At 65.9% G+C, this 16,660-nt stretch overlaps 2 protein-coding genes across 2 annotated transcripts; both read right to left on the bottom strand.

Annotated features, from left to right (window-relative positions):
* Nucleotides 1–16: 16 nt before the first annotated feature.
* COL9A3 (collagen type IX alpha 3 chain) lies at nucleotides 17–11,879 on the bottom strand. The gene is made up of 32 exons (XM_040988263.1): nucleotides 11,169–11,879; nucleotides 10,847–10,915; nucleotides 10,392–10,427; nucleotides 10,096–10,167; nucleotides 9,662–9,715; nucleotides 9,143–9,178; nucleotides 8,950–8,973; nucleotides 8,804–8,857; nucleotides 8,650–8,703; nucleotides 8,396–8,437; nucleotides 7,803–7,859; nucleotides 7,617–7,670; nucleotides 7,390–7,443; nucleotides 7,252–7,305; nucleotides 7,082–7,135; nucleotides 6,900–6,953; nucleotides 6,598–6,651; nucleotides 6,170–6,223; nucleotides 6,028–6,081; nucleotides 5,787–5,831; nucleotides 5,636–5,689; nucleotides 5,468–5,521; nucleotides 5,168–5,221; nucleotides 5,014–5,085; nucleotides 4,617–4,652; nucleotides 4,372–4,416; nucleotides 3,901–3,933; nucleotides 3,484–3,630; nucleotides 3,337–3,391; nucleotides 2,950–3,132; nucleotides 1,640–1,717; nucleotides 17–606 (listed from the first exon to the last, which is right to left on the bottom strand). Exons 1-32 carry the CDS (start codon nucleotides 11,778–11,780, stop codon nucleotides 416–418), a joined length of 2,589 nt encoding a protein of 862 aa, XP_040844197.1. The 5' UTR covers nucleotides 11,781–11,879; the 3' UTR covers nucleotides 17–415.
* A 469-nt stretch (nucleotides 11,880–12,348) lies between these two features.
* On the bottom strand, nucleotides 12,349–16,146 carry OGFR (opioid growth factor receptor). The gene is made up of 7 exons (XM_040988272.1): nucleotides 16,019–16,146; nucleotides 15,083–15,151; nucleotides 14,725–14,806; nucleotides 14,221–14,299; nucleotides 13,931–13,997; nucleotides 13,674–13,822; nucleotides 12,349–13,486 (listed from the first exon to the last, which is right to left on the bottom strand). The coding sequence occupies exons 1-7, from the start codon at nucleotides 16,124–16,126 to the stop codon at nucleotides 12,646–12,648; spliced, it is 1,395 nt and encodes a 464-aa protein (XP_040844206.1). The 5' UTR covers nucleotides 16,127–16,146; the 3' UTR covers nucleotides 12,349–12,645.
* Nucleotides 16,147–16,660: the final 514 nt, after the last annotated feature.

The raw sequence follows: 16,660 nt of genomic DNA, 5'->3' as shown, positions 1-16,660 counted from the left end.
TTTTTCACGTGAGTGGCTTTATTTATTGCAACAGAGGCGGCCAGTGCGTAGTGCAGCACCAGATGGCCTTGGGTAAACGCGCCTGCCGGGCTCAGTTGACACACAAAGTAGGTGGGGTCCAGTTGCTGGTGTAGACGGGCTATGGGTTGGCATCCTGCTGGGCCGTGCGCTCACTCATGCGAAGACCAGGCAGGCCACTTCACTGGGAGTACGCCACGTTCGCCATGTCACGGCCACAGCTGCTGCCGACTCCTCACCTGGCATCCATGGATGCTGGCCCGTGTCTGAGGTCAGACAATACCCTGTGCAGGCCAGGCCAGTTCCTGCTGCAGGCAGCTGTGGTGACACCTGCTCCCGGGGGTGGGACACTCACTGCCCAAGTGGCCGTTGCTTTCTCGCTTCCTCCGGTTCTGTTTCAGGAGCTCCTGGGGCCCGACTTCTCCCCATTCCCTCCTAACACGGCTCCTTGGCAGGCTGACGTGTCACAGATGCCCGGAGTCCCCTGAGCACCGACGGCCCCGGGAAGGCCAGGATCGCCAGGCAGCCCAGGCTCACCGTGAGCGCCGTCTTGGCCATCTCTGCTGATGCCAGGTACACCTTGTGGTCCTTGAGACAGAGCGGGAGGAGAGTCAAGATGCAACGAGAACCAGCAGGTAACAGTGTGCCCATTCCATGGTATGCCAACCCCAGCATATGCCCAGTGTTGGCATCGCCCACAGCTGGGCGACGGAATAGGGAGGAGGTATTGGGTTGAAGCAGCGCAAGGGGACAGGGGCCCTGCCCTGCTCCTCCTTTCCCCACAGGAGGAAGTAGGGACTATTCCCGGAGCCATTGCTGGGTCGAGAGCCTCGCAGGTGTGGGCAGAGCTGGCCTGGCCAGGAACACCCAGGCATGGTGGTGGGACCTCCGGGGCCAGCCAGTCGACTAGCCGCCTATATGTGACGGATCTGGGACAGTGGGGGACAGGGACTTCGGGGTGAGCATGCCGGTGGAGAGGCTGCCTCTGCTAGGGGCAGCAGTGCCACCTGCTGCCTCCATGGAGCGCCTGCTTCCGTCTAGGGCCTGGTGTTGGCTGTGGGAGCTGCTGATGCCCTGGGAGGAGCAGTGAGGGCCAGGAGCCCCTGGCTTCAGCCTGGCCAAGCCTCTGATGTTGGAGCATGTGGGAAGTGACCCAGCAGTGGAAGAGACCTCTGCCTGCCCTGCCTGCCTACCCCCTGCCCCTCCCTCTCTCCCTTTCCAGGAAGTCTGTGAGAGAGCTGGTTAGGATGCCACACCGCATACTGGAGTGCCTTGGCTGGCTTCCTGCCCGGGGGTCAGTGGGCACGGCCTATGGGACAGGGCTCCTGCCACCTGCACAGGAGAGCTGCTCCAGTCCTTGGCACCGGACTCCCACCACTGTCCTTGTGTGCGTGTGGAGTGGGAGGCAGCCCAGAGGAGTCTTCTCTGTCTCTCAGTGCATCAGTCACTTATGTTTGGGTTGGTTAGAAAACTATTAGAGTTAACGGGAATAAATAGTAAATAGAGTTAAACAGGATTTAGCCAGCTGTGCCTAGCTAAAGCGTATCCCCAGGGCAGGGAAAGCAGGGCCCTCACACAGTCCCAGGGGCAGCGGGCTGCTGAGGAAGGCGCGTCTCCGTACCTGGGAGTCCCTGGTCCCCGTCAGGCCCGTCCAGCCCAGCGCCTGCCGCACCTTTGTCACCTCGGTCTCCTGGGCTCCCTGTGGTGAGGACACGGGTGCCATCAGACAGTCTGACCCCATGGCATTCACTGCTTGTGACCGGTGACCGTGCAGGGCCCCGGGAGGCCACGGCCATCTTCCCTGCCCGGGGTGGGCACTGGCTTTGTTGAAAAGCCCCCAGCTGAGGGGGCTCGGCCGTCAGGCTTCCTCACATGGTCAGACTCTGACAGGGCCAGTGGAGGGGTGACTGCCCTGTCTGAATTTCATTTCCAGTCTAGGAGGAATCTGGGCCCCTGTTTGAAAACCTCTGTGGCCTCTGGAAGGCTGTGATGCCTCCTGGGGCATTGAGCTGGCATGAGGGCCAAGAGGCCCAACTGGGGGAAACGTGCAGGGAACAGGAAGCATCTGACTATTGACTTGGGATAGACAGTACATCCAGGCAAAATGAATTTAACCTCTCTACCCTTGGGGTTCCCCAGTCTGGTTACCTCAAACAGAAGTGACATGAAGCCACTCGGCCAAAAGGGCACCCAGGGTACAGCCTGCGGGAGCTGTTGGGGTTCAGACTCGTGAGCCCCATACCTGTGTTGGGGCTGAGGCTGCCGAGGGCCATTTGGGGACAGTGTCCGGCCCTCCACCTGCTGACCCCTGCTCCAGATGTGCTCAGCCACCCCTTGCTCGAGATGATGGGTCCCCCTGGCCACACTGGGGGCCCGCAGGTTTCCAGCTCGGAGTGCTCAGCTTGACCATGTTTGTTGGCCAAGGCCTCCTGAGCTCTGACAGCATTAAAGGAGTTTTCAGAAATGCTTCTAACCGACAGTGCCCACCAAGACCGTGCTGGGGGCCCACCACGCCTCCCAGCTCCCAGCGCCCCCGCCAGATGTGGCGCTGATGGTGTTGAAGGAAAATGCCACATGAAGAATCTGGCTCCTTAGGGTTTGTGAGGCTGGACTGTGTGCCCAGTTCAGGTGGGGTCCAACTTGCCGGGCAGGGGCTGGCCCCCACAAGGTGCTGTTGCCAAGCCCACCAGTCGGCCTGGGGACTACACCAACATGCACAGCATCTGTGATCTTTGTGGATGGTGAATGCCATGCGGTGGCTCGGCTCACACCAGCTGGTCACATTTGGGTGGCCTAGGGCCGCTGTGGTCACAGGCTGTCCCATCCCCGCTTGTGGAGGGGCTGTACATGGGGACACTGGGGCGCTGCCGCGTGGCAAGGCATTGCCGTCATGTGTGTGCCACTGCAGCCCACACGTGTGCCGACACTCACCTCTGGGTCCAGGATCTCCCAGCTCTCCGGGGGGACCACGATATCCTGGGGGTCCTCGAGTGCCAGGGTGACCAATGGAGCCAGGGGGTCCTGGGGGGCCGGGGGGACCGGCTGGACCGGGCCGGCCAGTGGCGCCTGGGGCTAGCGGCTGCCTCAGGTGTGCAGCCAGTTGTGCAATTCGCTCTGGGGAGAGAAGGGGCAGGCGGGTCCTCCACAGGGGCCTGTGGTACTGCCCAGGCTGAGCCCTCCAGACAGGGCTAGCCACCTGGGTGTGTCCGTGGCCACCTACAGACATGAGCCCCCCACCAGAAGACAGGTAGATGTGGCCTTAGGCCTGGCAGGAGGGGAAGTGGAGGAGGAGGAGGCCGGGGCGGCCTGGCCACTCACCGCTGACCATGCCCCCGCACAGCTCTCGGATGCGCTGCTCACTGGCTGCTTTGCCCTGCAATGCCCACCCGCCCCAGGGTGTGAGCTGAGATGAAGGGCCACACCCTGGCAGCCCTGAAGCCTCCCCATCACTGCTGTCTGACGTACCGGAACTCCTGGCTTTCCCGTGATGCCTGGGATACCCTGCTCGCCCTGGATGCCCAGGGGGCCTGGGGGGCCCGGGACGCCCTGCACACCGCTGGTGCCGTTGGAGCCCTGGATGCCCTTGGGACCTGGCTCCCCTCGACTGCCGGACTGTGGGGAAACGGGATGAGGGGCCGAAAGGTGAGCCTCAGCAGCTGCTCCCAGCCTGCAGGGAGGCACCTCTTGTGTTCTTGGGGCTGACGGCGCAGCATGGACAGGCTTCTGGGGGCTGATGGCACAGTGTGGCCCGCATGCTCCCGGGGGCTGAAGGCGCAGCAGGGGCCACAGGCTCCTGGGGGCGGGGGGGGGGGGGTTGACAGCCCAGTGTGGGCCACAGGCCCACAGGCTCCTGGTTTTGTCATAGAGACTTCAGGTACTCACATCTCCTTTCTGTCCTATTGGGCCGCTAGGTCCCTGTGAAGAAAGAAAGGGGATGCAGTTGTATGTGGAAAAGCTGGGGGAGACAGAAGCTTGCCACCTGCTGGGTCACACCCCTGTGGCTGAGCCAGCCCACGGCCAGGCTGGACTCCATCTGGTCTCCTTTGTGGGTGCAGGGCCCAGTGCTGGGCTGGCCTCTGCTGCTTTCCCAGGTGTGTTAGCAAGGAGCTGGACTGTAAATTGAACAGCTGGGACTTGAACCCATGTCCATATGGGAAGCCAGTGCCACAACGCTGGCCTGAGTTCCCTGGAGACGGCCAGCAGGAGGCGAGGGATGCATCTGCTGGCCGTGTCCATACACCACAGGGCCCCCGAGGAAGCGCCTAAGGCTACCAGGACCCACTGACACCATTCCTGTGGCTGCTGCACCCACAGTTGCCATGGCACCGACCCCAAGTCCCCTCACACACTCACCAGCTCGCCTTTGTCTCCAGGAAGACCATCGGAACCTGCCACTCCCTGAAAACGAGACCCCATGTGGAGGTAAGGCCCGAGGTGGGACCCACGGGAAGGCTGTTCTACCCCATACCACCTCACCCCACGTCACAGCCAGCCCCACCCCCAGAGCTGGTCCCTGCTCCCACCATGGCACCAGGTGGACACGGGGGGGGGGGGATGGCAGAAAATGGGCAGACCTGAGTGGAATGGTGCCTACTCACCTGTTCTCCCTTGGGACCTGCAGCACCTCCCAGGCCCTAGAACAGGAGGAGGTATTGGGTTAGAGCAGGGCAGGGGGACAGGGACCCCACCCCACTCCCCCTACCCCACAGGAGGAAGTAGGGCGCTTCCTGGAGCCATGGAGCCAGGACACATGCACAGCTCCCAGCCTCCCATCTCAGCCCTGGGCTTCCAGCACTTCTCCGCCAGCTGCACTGTCCTGCTGGAGGCCTGGGGTTGGCCTGCAGCCAAGCACGCACACAGAACCTCAGGCACACACTCAAGAGGTCCTGGGCCTGTACCCAGCAGGGGAGGCAGGCTGAGCCCACGGGGCGAGCCCCTCTGTCTGCTGCGAGAGCTGGTCTCTGACCCTGGGCCCCAGCCCGCCAGGATGCTCACCCGATCACCTGTGTCTCCTCGAAGACCCTGGGGGCCTGGCAGGCCAGGCTCACCCATGCTGCCCTTCTGGCCCTGTGGATGGGGCCACATGTTAGCATCTACTGGGCTCCAGGACCAGTCCCTGCTGGACCTGACCCTCCCAGACCTTCCTTACCTGGAAGCCTCGGATGCCAGGGGGCCCTGGAGGACCTTGTGGGCCAAGGGCCCCCTAAAAAACAGAGTGTGAGTGGACAGATGCTTCAAGGCCAGGGGCTTGAGGGGCCAGGGAGGGGTGCCGCTGGCACTGTCTGGCGCACATGGGGCAGTGGCCAGGGTACTTCCTGCATGGACCCTGTAGCCTTTTCATCTCTCCGTGGGCCCCTGCCCCACGGCTGAAGTCCTTAGCATGCACAGCTCAGCCACTAGTGTGCCCTGAAGGTCCCCTGGCCCCCCCCAGAGCTGGACCCCCACTTACTGCAGAGCCCCTGTGGCCAGCCTCGCCGCGCTCCCCGGGAACACCGACATCTCCCTACAGGGGGCATGGGACATGGATGAGGGGAAGGGCCGACGGGAGGCCCCGGGTGGGTGGGTGCAGGGGAGGGGCTGGCGGGAGGCCCCGTGTGGGGTGGCTCTGAGTACTCACCGGAACACCCGGCTCTCCAGAGGGGCCAGCCTCACCTAGCTCCCCAGCTCGGCCCTGCAGAAAAGAGCCTTGGGTGCCCAACTACTCCCCAGTCTGCCCAGGACCAGGTGCCACCACACTCTGGTCTCTCCCCAGGGGAGCAGCCACGTACCAGTTCTCCCTTCTCGCCTTTGGAGCCTGCTCTGCCAGGGAGACCCTGCGGGAGAAATCTCAGTGACCAGCCGCACAGGGCAGGGCGACACACACGGGGCCAGAGAATTCCAGCCCTGCTGAGTCAGAAGCGGGCCCGCAGCTTCCCAGGCCTCCGGGGAGCTCCCACAGGGCACAGGCACATGCAGCCATGAGGTGCCACTTGCTGAGGCCGGACCAGTGCCACCATCCTGCTCACTCACCGGCAGCCCGTCAGGACCCTTCTCTCCAGGGGCACCACTGCGACCTGCCTCTCCCTGTGGGTGGGAAGGAAATGGGGGCTCGGGCCAGGGAAGCTGGATACCTCCCTGGCCCACCCCAACAGGCCACCTGCCAGCCACCGACCTTCTCGCCGTCGAGGCCCGGCACACCATCCCGGCCTTCTTTGCCTGGCGTGCCCTTAGGGAAAAGAGGTCAGGCCCATGAGGCTGGGGCAGGGGGCTGCCCCTCCCGAGCCAGCGCTGCATGGGGGCCACAAAGAACTGGGCCTGCCCAAGCACCTCACTGCCCCTCCCACCTCCAGGATTGGTTGTGTTTCAGGGTTGGAGTGAAAGGAGTGGGCCAGGCCCGCCAAGACCCACACTGCAGGAGCCAGGGCCGAGCCTCCCAAGGCTTCTCCCCCCACCCTGGAGCCCGCACTGCAACAGTGGCCACAGCGCTGCGGGCTGACGTGAGCGGCAGGGAGGGCGTGCGGGCCCATGACTGCCCAGGACAGTTGTCTGGGAGCAGCGACTTCAAGAAGGGACGAATTGGAGGCAGCTGCCAGCACTCACCGGCTCTCCGCCAGGCCCAGCCACTCCGGGGATGCCTTTGGGACCAGCTCTGCCCTAGGACGCACGGGGTGGGGGTGGCTATAGGTGGAGTCCCGAAGACCCTCCTGCCAGGCTGTACCCCCCACCCAACTGTGCCACTGCTGCAGATGCACCTGCCCCCTCCCTCCGCCCAGGCAGGGCTCAAGCCGCCCCGGGAAGGCACCAGTGTCCTGAGAACCACTGGGAAGGGGTGTGCTGGGGTAGCAGGCCAAGATGAGGGTTCCTCCCAAAAGGACCAGGAGGTCAGGTTCTTTGTCACTTACAAGGTCACCCTTGGGGCCACGGAACCCGTCGAGGCCTCTCTCGCCTCTGTCACCCTGGAAACGAGGGGGGAAGGATTCAGTATGGCCCAGGCATGACCCAGGGTTCTGGGTGACAGCCTCTCCGTTCCCCCTGCTGCCTGCAGAGCGGGGGAGAGGAAGCAACACACAAGCAACACACGTACCACTCTGCCAGGTGCTCCTGGGATCCCAGGGGGGCCTCGGAACCCTATAGGACCCTGCATGAGACACAAGGGGCGCTGGGTCCTCCCAACGCGCAGTGCTGGGCTGGCCAGGTAGAGCCGTGTTCCAGCCAAGCAGCCTCCCACCACCCCACGTGGCCAGCAGGACTCACCCGGTCCCCAGGGGGTCCAAGTGGCCCTGGAAGTCCTTGAGATCCCCGGGGGCCCTGCAGGCAGAGAGGGACAGGACAAAGTGGTGCCCGGCCCAGCATATCCCACCTCCGTCCCCGGCTAGCTTGTCTTAGCCTCACCTGTAGCCCAACAGTGCCCGGGAGCCCAGGAGGCCCAGGAGGCCCAGGGTCACCCTGCGGAGGCAAACAATGCAAGTGAGCAGGGCCTGCGGTCACCTCCCTGCCAGCCCTGCCCCAGCCCTTCACTCCACTGCAAGTGAGGGTTACTCAGAGGCACCTTGACCTTGCCACAGGCTCAGAGCTGCACCCCAGGGTCACTCCCACCTGGGACCTGGGGTCCTGCCTACCTTCTCACCATCCTTGCCGGTCTCTCCTTGCTCCCCCTTGTAGCCAGCAGGACCCTGAAAGCAGACATGGACTCACTGGCTGTAACCGGCTAGGACTGTTCACTACAGCCCCGCTGGCGTTCAGCCCACCCCCACAGGTCCCTGAGCCAGGCCAGGCTCCTGCCCACGAGGGCTGTGGTCTCTCACCTTGAACCCTGGCATTCCTGGTGGCCCGGGAGGGCCTGGTGGGCAGATGGAAGGGCACTGTAACAAAAGTAGAGTGTGCTCAGGCCCCTCCCCGTCCTGGCCCAGTGCAGGGCAGCCACAACCTCCCAGGAGCTCAGAGCAGCCACTTGGCACCACCAAGCCACCCTCTGCCAGGGCCCTAGGCCTGTGCCACCAGTCCCCTGTCCCCAAACCCACGGAAGGCTTGGTGCTCTCTAGATCATTCCACAGCTGTGCAGGGTTAGCCCTCCCAGGACACAGTCAGCCTTCACAAGGACCAGGGTGGGTAGGCTGCTGGCAGGCTACCCGTGGCTAAGCCCCATGGGGAAGGCTTTCTCCTTGAAATAGGAGCCCATGCATGGCAGCAAAAGCGGACACAGGGATGGGGACCCGAGTGTGTCCCAGACACCTGCTGGCAAGTCGCCGTGTGTGCTGCTCAGGAGAGGAGGGGTGGGGAGGGGCGAGGACAGGTGTGTGGTGGCTCTGGGCAGGCCTGGGCGACACTGGGCAGGGCTGTATCACAGAGGGTCCTGGAAGCAGCAGGCCCAGCCCCCTGCACAGGCACAAGCACCCACCTGCAGGTCCGTTGCACCTTCAGGGAGGACCCCTGGGTGTCCCTGGAAAAAAAATCACTGATATCTCCTAGCACTGGGAGTGTGACAGACAAACCAGTCCTCAATGTTGGCATCACATGTGCCCAAACCCCTCTGCCCTGCCCACCCAGCCAGGCTGCAGACCTGGCCCCGTGCCCCATGCCCTGCTCTGCCCTGCTCTGGGAAACAGGGTCCAGGCCAGTGACTAGCACTTTCCAGCCCCACCCAGTACTTACCGGGGGGCCAGGGGGGCCAGGGGGGCCAGGGAGGCCTGGCAATCCAGAGGGTCCCTGCAGGGCAGGGGCAGAGCTCAGAGCAGCCCCTGGCTGCCTGATCCCAGCCACTGCCCACATTCGGGCTGGGGGAGGGGCGGGGGCAGTTGTTACTCACTGGGGGGCCACGTAGGCCACTCCCTCCAGGCAAGCCACTCACGCCTGCCTCTCCCTGAGGAAAAGAAGTGGGTGATAAACCAACAGCTGTCAGCACCCCAGGAAGCACCCTGTCCACGTCCAGGCTGGCTTGGGGTCTGTACTTACCGGTGGTCCTGGGAGCCCTTTGCCCTGCAAAGCCACATGGCAGGGTCAAAACCCAGCACAGAGCCAACCCAGCCATCCCCAACAAGCTGCACGGGGGCCCTGGAACCCGCCCAGGGAGAGGTGGGGGGGGGCAGCTAGTGGCCACCCCCATCTGGTCAGAGCCCTCCCCCCACAAGGAGGAGGGTGCACTCACCCCCAGCCCGGGTGGCCCCGGGGGTCCCAGGCTCCCCTGTGGGAGGAAAAGCGGTGTGAATGCTGGGCACTGGCCTCACCTTGCAGGTGGGGGAAGGGGTGCTGGGACCAAGGCCTAAGATGGTTGCCAGCGCTCTCTGCCCACGGCCCCAAACCAGTCAGAGGAGGACACCTGTGGGGAGTGCAGCTGGCCCATCTGAGCTGCCCCCATGTGCCCGTGCCTGCTGCTGGACCAAGGACGGGAGCCATGGTGGTGTCCATGCTGGCCAGCCAGGCGCTGAGCTGCCTCACACCCAGGCTAGGAGAGGGTACAGGAAGGTGGGGCAGGCCGAGTGGCCAGTGCTGCGCCACCATCCCCACCCTGCCTGAATGCCTGCATGTGGACCATGCCCACCACCCGCACCTCCACTGTAGGAGCTTGGCCCCTCCAGCCTTGCCACTGCTGGCTTCATGTGGTCACAGGTGTCCTGCTGACCACCCTGGCTAGGCCCTTGCAGGTGACACACAGGGCAACACTTACGCGTTCTCCAGGAGCACCCTTTGGTCCAGGGGGTCCATCCTGCCCAGTCAGACCCTGGGAAGGGAGGGAGAGAGGGGGCTCCAGAAGCCGCAGGAGCAGACAGAGCAATATGGAGCCTGGGGAAGCAGCCGGTCCTGACGCCCGTACTCTGGGGGAGGCCGGGCAGTAACTGGAGCACTTGCCAAGGCAGGCCCTCACCAACTGGCTGTGTCACATGTCGCATGCCCTGCAAATGCCCAGGGATGCCATGGACAGGTGCCAAGTCCACTGGAGGCCAGGCTGCTGGACCTGGGGCTGGGAGGGCCAACGGTGGGCGGTGGCGCAGCAAGCCAGTAAGGTGGGGGGACTTTGGCCAGCACTAGTAGGCCTGGGATGTGGGCTTCAGGGGATCCGAGATGCCCACCAGAGTGGGCAGAGGGGAGCCGTGCACTCACATCCACGCCTGGCAGTCCGGGCAGTCCAGCCTCTCCAGGCGCCCCTGGCTTCCCAGGGGCCCCCTTTGGTCCCTGCGTGGGGAGAGAAAGGCTGTGTGAGGTTGGGGGGCATGCCCTGCCCTCCCCCCATCAAACTGAGGTCACTGCCCAAGCAGCCCTGCCTCCCCACAGGGCCCTGCCTGGGCACTGGCCCAAAGCAAGCTTCTGGCCAGACCCTGCCCGGAAATGCCCACCCCCCCGCCCAGGGCTCAATGACCCTCTGTTCTCTGGATCCCCAGCCGGCCAGGGACACTCACCGGGGGTCCGGGCAGGCCCGCAGGACCAGCTTCCCCCTGCAGAGTGGAAGATGTGCACCGTGAGCCCTGGACAGCCCATCCCTGGACCAGAGCAGGGTGGGCCAGCTGTGCCCCACACAGCAACGCCTAGGGGCTCCAGACTCCCGCCAGCCTCTGCTGGAAGCCCCCACCCCTGCCCCCTGTGTTAGGGTTGAAATCCTCCCACCCACTCCAAGACCAAGTTTCAGGTCAGGGAAAGCCAGGCTGGAGGGGCAGAGGGAAGTCCTTGGGGCACCGGCGGGCATCTCAGACCCCCTTCTCCATCCCGCCCCCCCCCCCCCGCCCCAGAGCACAGCAGGGCACAGCGGGGGCCCAGGGCATGGGTTCCGGCAGCGTCCGCCCAGTGCCTCGGTGGGTTTTGGCCCTCACAGGGGAGGCAAGATGGAGCTGGGACCCAGGATCCCAACCCCACTCACATCCACGCCGTCCTTGCCAGGCTTCCCAGGGGGGCCCTGCGGGCCAGGGGGGCCTCTCGGTCCGGCTTTCTGAAACGGAGAAAATCAGAAGAGAGCTCCCCAGAGGGGCCGGCCTGGTCCCAGCAGCTAGCTCTGAGGGGCCTCGGCAGGGACCCACACGCCCTCCTGCGAGCACCGCCAAAGCCTGGGGTCTCTGCCGCGCCAGACCCCGCGGGGAGTCTCCGGGGACAAAGGCTGCATTGTCCGCGAGCCGCGGCTGACCCCGGGCCGGCGAGGACGGGCGGGCGGCTGGGCCCCTGCCTGGGGCATCTGGGCTGCTCACCTGGGCCGCGCCGGCCGCCAGGAGCTGTCCGAGCAGCAGCAGGAGCAGGGCGGGCGCGCGGGCCATGGCTGCACTCTGCGCTCTGAGCGCCCGGCGATGGCGGCGGCGTCGAGGCGACAGCCGGGGGCGGGCCCGGGGCGGGCCGGGGGCGGGGGCGGCGTGCACAAGACCCCCATTCAGCCGGGCCCACCTGGGCGGAGGGGACCCGGGCTGCGGCGTCCCCAGGCCGGCGCCAGAGTTAAAATTACCCGGGCCTGGCGCGGTGGGGGGAAGAAAGACACCCTTTGTCGCGCGCCCCCAGTGGCGGGGGCCGACAGGGACCCTGTGGGAAGCGCTGCGGCGCCACGCCCCCAGCCCACGAGTACCAGGCGGGTAGCGCCCAGTACGGACCCTGAGATCTGCCCACAACCGGTGCTTGGCCACGTCAGCACTCAGAAGTGAAAATGCGACACCAGTGGGGAGGGCCAGGTGGCCCTGCTGGAGGCCTGGGGGCGCGCTCACATCCCCCAGGTCATAGGATTCCAGCAACCACCACCTGCACCCAGATGTGCACCCCCCCATCCACTGCAGCAGTCGTGACGGTGTTGGGAGGTGCCCAAGTGAGGAAGCCATGTTAGCAGGTGCAGGAACAGGTCTCAAAGAAATTGGGGTCCAGGAGGCAGCGCAGACAAGATCTGGGATGCTGGCAGGTGAGGCTGGGTCAGGCCCCCCCTAGCGTCCAGCTGCACTGCCTGCTGCTGGCCTTCCCCCAGGTGGGCGGGGACTGGACTGGTGCCCACGACACCCTGCTGACACCCCCCCTCCTTGCCCCACTCCTGCCTGCCTGGGGCCAGCCCCAGGTGGGGGGAGGGGGTGGCAGGACACCTCCTGCACTCAGGGTCTCTGCTCCCCAAGGCAACCTGGACCAAACATCCCGAACCCGATAGCCCCTGCTTAAGTGACCGGCGTCCTGGATCCACTCTGCCCTGTCCTTGTCTCCCAGCTCGCCTTCTAGCCCAGCAGGGACAGCAGCTAGCTCAGCAGGCACATGAGCCAAAGGAAAGGGCCTGGCCCTGCAGGCAGCACCAACCCACCTGCTCCACCTCCCCGTGTCTAAAGGCCCAGGTCTAGTCAGGGTTTGGTCCTGCCAGGGGTGCTTGTCTGGGCCAGTTGAGGGCGGAGCAGAGCAGCCATGAGCTTCAAAGACAAAGGAGTTTATTCAGAAAAGGCCTTCTGCCCTCCCCCCTGCACCAGAGTAAGAAAATAGGCTCACCCCTGCCCTCAGAGCCCTGGGGGTCTATGCTCAAAGATGGGGGGTTGAGGTAAGCTGCGGCCTGAGGTCTTGGCCTTCCCTGAGGGTGGGGCCTCCATCCCGCAGCCAGTGACCGCTGGGAGAGGCCAGTGTACTGGGGGACACCAAGGGGCGCAGGCCCCTGCTGCCGTCCTACCTCTTCCTGCAGCAGGCCTGACAATACCCGAGGCCACACCACCCTGGTCCCTAAAGCTTCCCGGGTTTGGCAGACTCAGTCTCTGCCTCGTCTGCCACAGCCCCATTCTCCATTGCGGGGTTCCCAGGGGCTCCCTGCTGCAACCCCACGGAGCCAGCCCCATCCTCCTCATCTCTGCCCTCTGCAGCCTCCAGGCACCCGGGCTGGTCAACTTTCCTTCGCTTCCTGGCCTCTGGCAGCCTGGCTCCCGGGGGTGGGGAGCAGGGCTGCCCGGCCTCAGCGGGGTCCTGGCCACCCTGGCTCAGGGCACAGCCTTCCAGGTTGAGGACAATGGCTTCCACCTCACAGGTGCTCTGGCCGCCCGGCTGCTCAGGGGTCTGCTCCTGCCGGCTCGCCTCCAGCTTCCTCTTTTTGCTCTCCTTGGGGCTGGGGGGCTCCAGCTGTTCCTCCCCGCTTGTCCTGGCCTCTTCTCCCAGGCCTGTCTTGTCCTGCCCACTGTCCCCCTCCTCGGCCTCGTCCTCCTGGGGACTGGGGGGCTCCCTGTCCCCATCTCTGTTCGGCTCTGGCCGTTCGGGTTGACCCTGGGTGCCAGCTTCATGTAGGGCGTTGGCGGGGGGCCGGCACCTGCGCAGCTTCTCTGGGGGCCCCCAGACAAACTGGTTACGCGGCCGGAAGTGCTCCCAGGCAAAGCGCAGGAGCTGGCGGCGCTGGCGTGGGCAGCGCACAGCAAACACGAAGTAGTCCAGGGCGCTCTGGCGGACGGCAGGCAGCTCGTGCCGCACCAGCGTCTCCTCCAGGAAGAAGCGCACCAGCGGTCCCTGGTAGTGCTCCAGGCCCAGCTCGCCCAGCGACTTGAGGATGCGCGTGATGCGGAGGTTGTTGTGGCTGCGCCTGCGGGGCGGGGAGCACCATGAGCGGGCAGGGCCTTCTGCCACCTCGCTCTGCCCAGCCCAGGGAATAGTCATTCCTCACCCGGGAAAGCAGGCTGGGGCTGGGACCGTGACCGCTGCAGAAGCTGGCCCAGAAGCTGCCACATCCCAGAAGGACCAGCCGCCCCGGGGTCGGCCCCCACACTCACCAGTTGAGGTTCTGGAAGCGTTTCTGGTAGTGCTGTGCACGGCACACAGCACCTGTGGCCCGGTCCTGCAGCTGGATCCCATAGAAGTCCAGCATGAGCTCGTAGGCGCGCACCAGCCGCTCCTTCACTTCTGGGCAGCTTTTAAAGGCCTGGAAAGTGTCTGCCCTGAGCCACCACCCCGGGCCCAGGCATCTCTTGGGGGCCTCAGGGTGACAGGCACCCCCAGCCTGTCCCACCCCACCACCCTGGCAACTCACCTCCACCTCCCGCAGCGTGAGGGGCTTGGCGTGCCAGTTCACCCCGGGCTCCCGCAAAGGAAACAGCCTGTGGGGTAGAGGGGGCACATGGCCAGCAGGCCCCACTGTGCCGCCTGGCTCCATTGTGCCAGCTGGGGCGGGCCTCTCCCACCTCCTTCCTCCTTGTCCTTGCCCCAGCACTGGCTAAATGCCAGATGCACTGGCTGGCACAGGCAGCCCAGGTGAGGCCCTGTCCCCGCCACGGAGGCCCTCTTCCCCCGGAGCTGACCCCCAGCCCCCGGTTGGCTCACCACTGGATGTAGGAGTGGTTGTCTTCCAGCCAGGTGTAGTGGCTCTGCCGCTGCTCAAGCAACTCCTCGATGAGGCAGCCTGGGGTCAGGCACAGGTCAGCACAGCCACCCCCGGCTGCTCCCAGCCCAACCTCCCCGGGACCCTGCTCCTGTGATGGGCATGGAGCCCGGGCACTCCCTGCTGAGGGCAAACTGGCTTGGGGCACTTGGGGGTCTCTACCAACCACAGTCCCCCCATCACGGGCATAGGAATTCTGATTTCGCGAGACGCTTGAGGCGCCCGTCTCCCCTTAGTCCGTGTGGCCCTCACTGGGTAGTGGCCATGGGCCTGAGCCATGACCATCCTGGCCCCGGAGTGCCCCTGGTCGCCTGCAGGGGGCACTATGGAGCTATTTGCAACAGAAGGGCCTCAAGTGGGGCCAGGGCACCCGGGGCGGGGGCAGGCGTGGGGTGGGGGCAGGCGTGGGGCGGGGGCAGGCGTGGGGCGGGGGCAGGCGTGGGTACCGTTGGGCAGGAAGCAGATCTCATTCTTGTAGAAGCTCAGATTGGGCATGTCCTCATTGTTGCAGTCTTGTTCCACCAAATCCTAGATGAGAGAAAGGGTGTGGGTGGGCAGCTGGGGTGGGGGGGTCTCAGCAGAGCCGTGGGGTCATCACCCCCAGAGCCCGGCCTGGGCTCGCGCCACGGGCTCAGGGCTGCCTGGTGGCCCTGCCTCTGTGGCCCAGAGGGGAAAGGGGGGAGCTGCAGAGGCAGGGATGGAGAAACCCAAGCCCAGGGGGCAGGCAGTGGCTGTATTGCGGGTGCTCACCAGACCAGCCCAGGACCACGGGGGCGTGTGGAAGGGCCACGGGGTGGTGCCTACCGGGTAATGATGCCGGTACCTGCGCAGGTCCTGCATGGCTCGCCAGTTGCGGGAGCCAGGTGTCCTGGACTGGGAGAAGTAGAGGGGATGAGCGCTATCTCATCTCGGGGGTACACAGCGCTAACTCCCTGGGGGACCTCAGGACAGAGCACTGGACCTTGGCTGAATGGGAGGTGAAGGGCTCCAGTGGCCTGTGACTGACCCCGCCCCACGGGTATGGCCCCAGTGACCTCCTTTCCCGAGCCCTACCATGACCTGGGCCCTGCGTGCTACCTCTCACCCAACCTGCAACTCGCCCCACCTGTCACCAGCCGTGTCCCACCCGGAGGACACCCACCCATACTGGCCGTGTCCCACCCACAGGGCACCCCACCTGTCCCCAGCCCACGTTGCCCACCTCCAGCCTGACTGGCACCACAGCCCTCAGCGCCCTGGCCCCTTCCAGGGCAGCCAAGCCCCCAGAACGCAGGGAGAATTTATGGGAAGTGGTGAGGGGAGCTGCCTGGTTGCAGCTGCGGGAGAGGCAGCCCCTGGCGCCTGCGCGATGTCCCCTGTCCTCTGCCTGGGTCAGCTGCCCAGTCCTCGTCCCAGGCCGGTGTGGACAGAGGCGCCGCCACACTTCCAGTCCCTGGAGCGGTGACAGGTGCAGCGGCCGCCTCGCCAGCGTCCCCGCCGCCCACGAGTTCCCCCAGATGGGGTTCCCCAGGTCCTCCCGTCGGGCGGGAGCGAGGAAACGCGGGACCGCAGCCGGCCGGGGTCAGCCTCGCTTCGGCCCGAGGCCTGGGGACGCGCGCTCTGACGCCACTGGCACAGCACCCCGGCCGCCCGCGGCCCCCGCATCACCCCGCGCGGACGTCACACGCACCCGGCCCCGGGACGGCCGCAGCCCGGGGCTCCGTGGGGTCCCCGGGGGCCTCGCCCCTCTCCGGGCCGCACCTGGAGCGCGCCGGGCAGCGGCTCCTCCGCATCCTCGTGCCCCGCGTCCTCGTCCTCCGCGTCCTCCGCATCATCTTCCCAGGTGGAGTCGCAGTCCGGGTCGTCCATGGTCGGCGGCGGGAAGGACCGCTCGGGCGGAAGCGAAAGCGAAAGAGGAGGAAGCGCGGGGGCGGGGCGGGGGGCGGGCCCGGCCCCGGGGACGTCCCTCCGAGGGGCGGGGACCCCTCCCGGGGCGAGGCCGGCAGAGGGGCGCAGCGAGCGCGGGGTGCACGGGGCGCGGGGCGCATGCTCCCGCCTGGTCCCGGCTCGCACTGCCGGGGTGCCGGCGCCCGGCGGGGGTTTGAGGTGACAGGGGAGGGGATGTTACATATGCCCAGCCCGGGGGTGGTCCCCGCGAAGTGAAGTTCCGGGGCACCAGCAGGCCCAGGCCCACCTCAGGGCAGTGGGAGCTTTCAGGACTCCTGACCGCGATAATGGCCTGTTCCTTGTGGCCACGGCAGCGGGAACCCCTAGGGGTGCTGGGCCTGGCTCAGAGCCGTGAAGTGGGGTGCCTGGAGCGCCGCTCGCCACATGGGGTGCAGCCTCACCAGGGCACTAAGGGGCTGGCCTTGCACAGGCCCCACCCGCCATAACCGTGCTGTA

The sequence above is a fragment of the Ochotona curzoniae genome, unplaced genomic scaffold, assembly GCF_017591425.1.
Source record: "Ochotona curzoniae isolate NIBS_2020 unplaced genomic scaffold, NIBS_Ocur_1.0 contig_48, whole genome shotgun sequence".
NCBI lineage: Eukaryota > Metazoa > Chordata > Mammalia > Lagomorpha > Ochotonidae > Ochotona > Ochotona curzoniae.
Note: the sequence above shows the minus strand (reverse complement) of the source record. Positions and strands in the feature narration are given on the sequence as shown.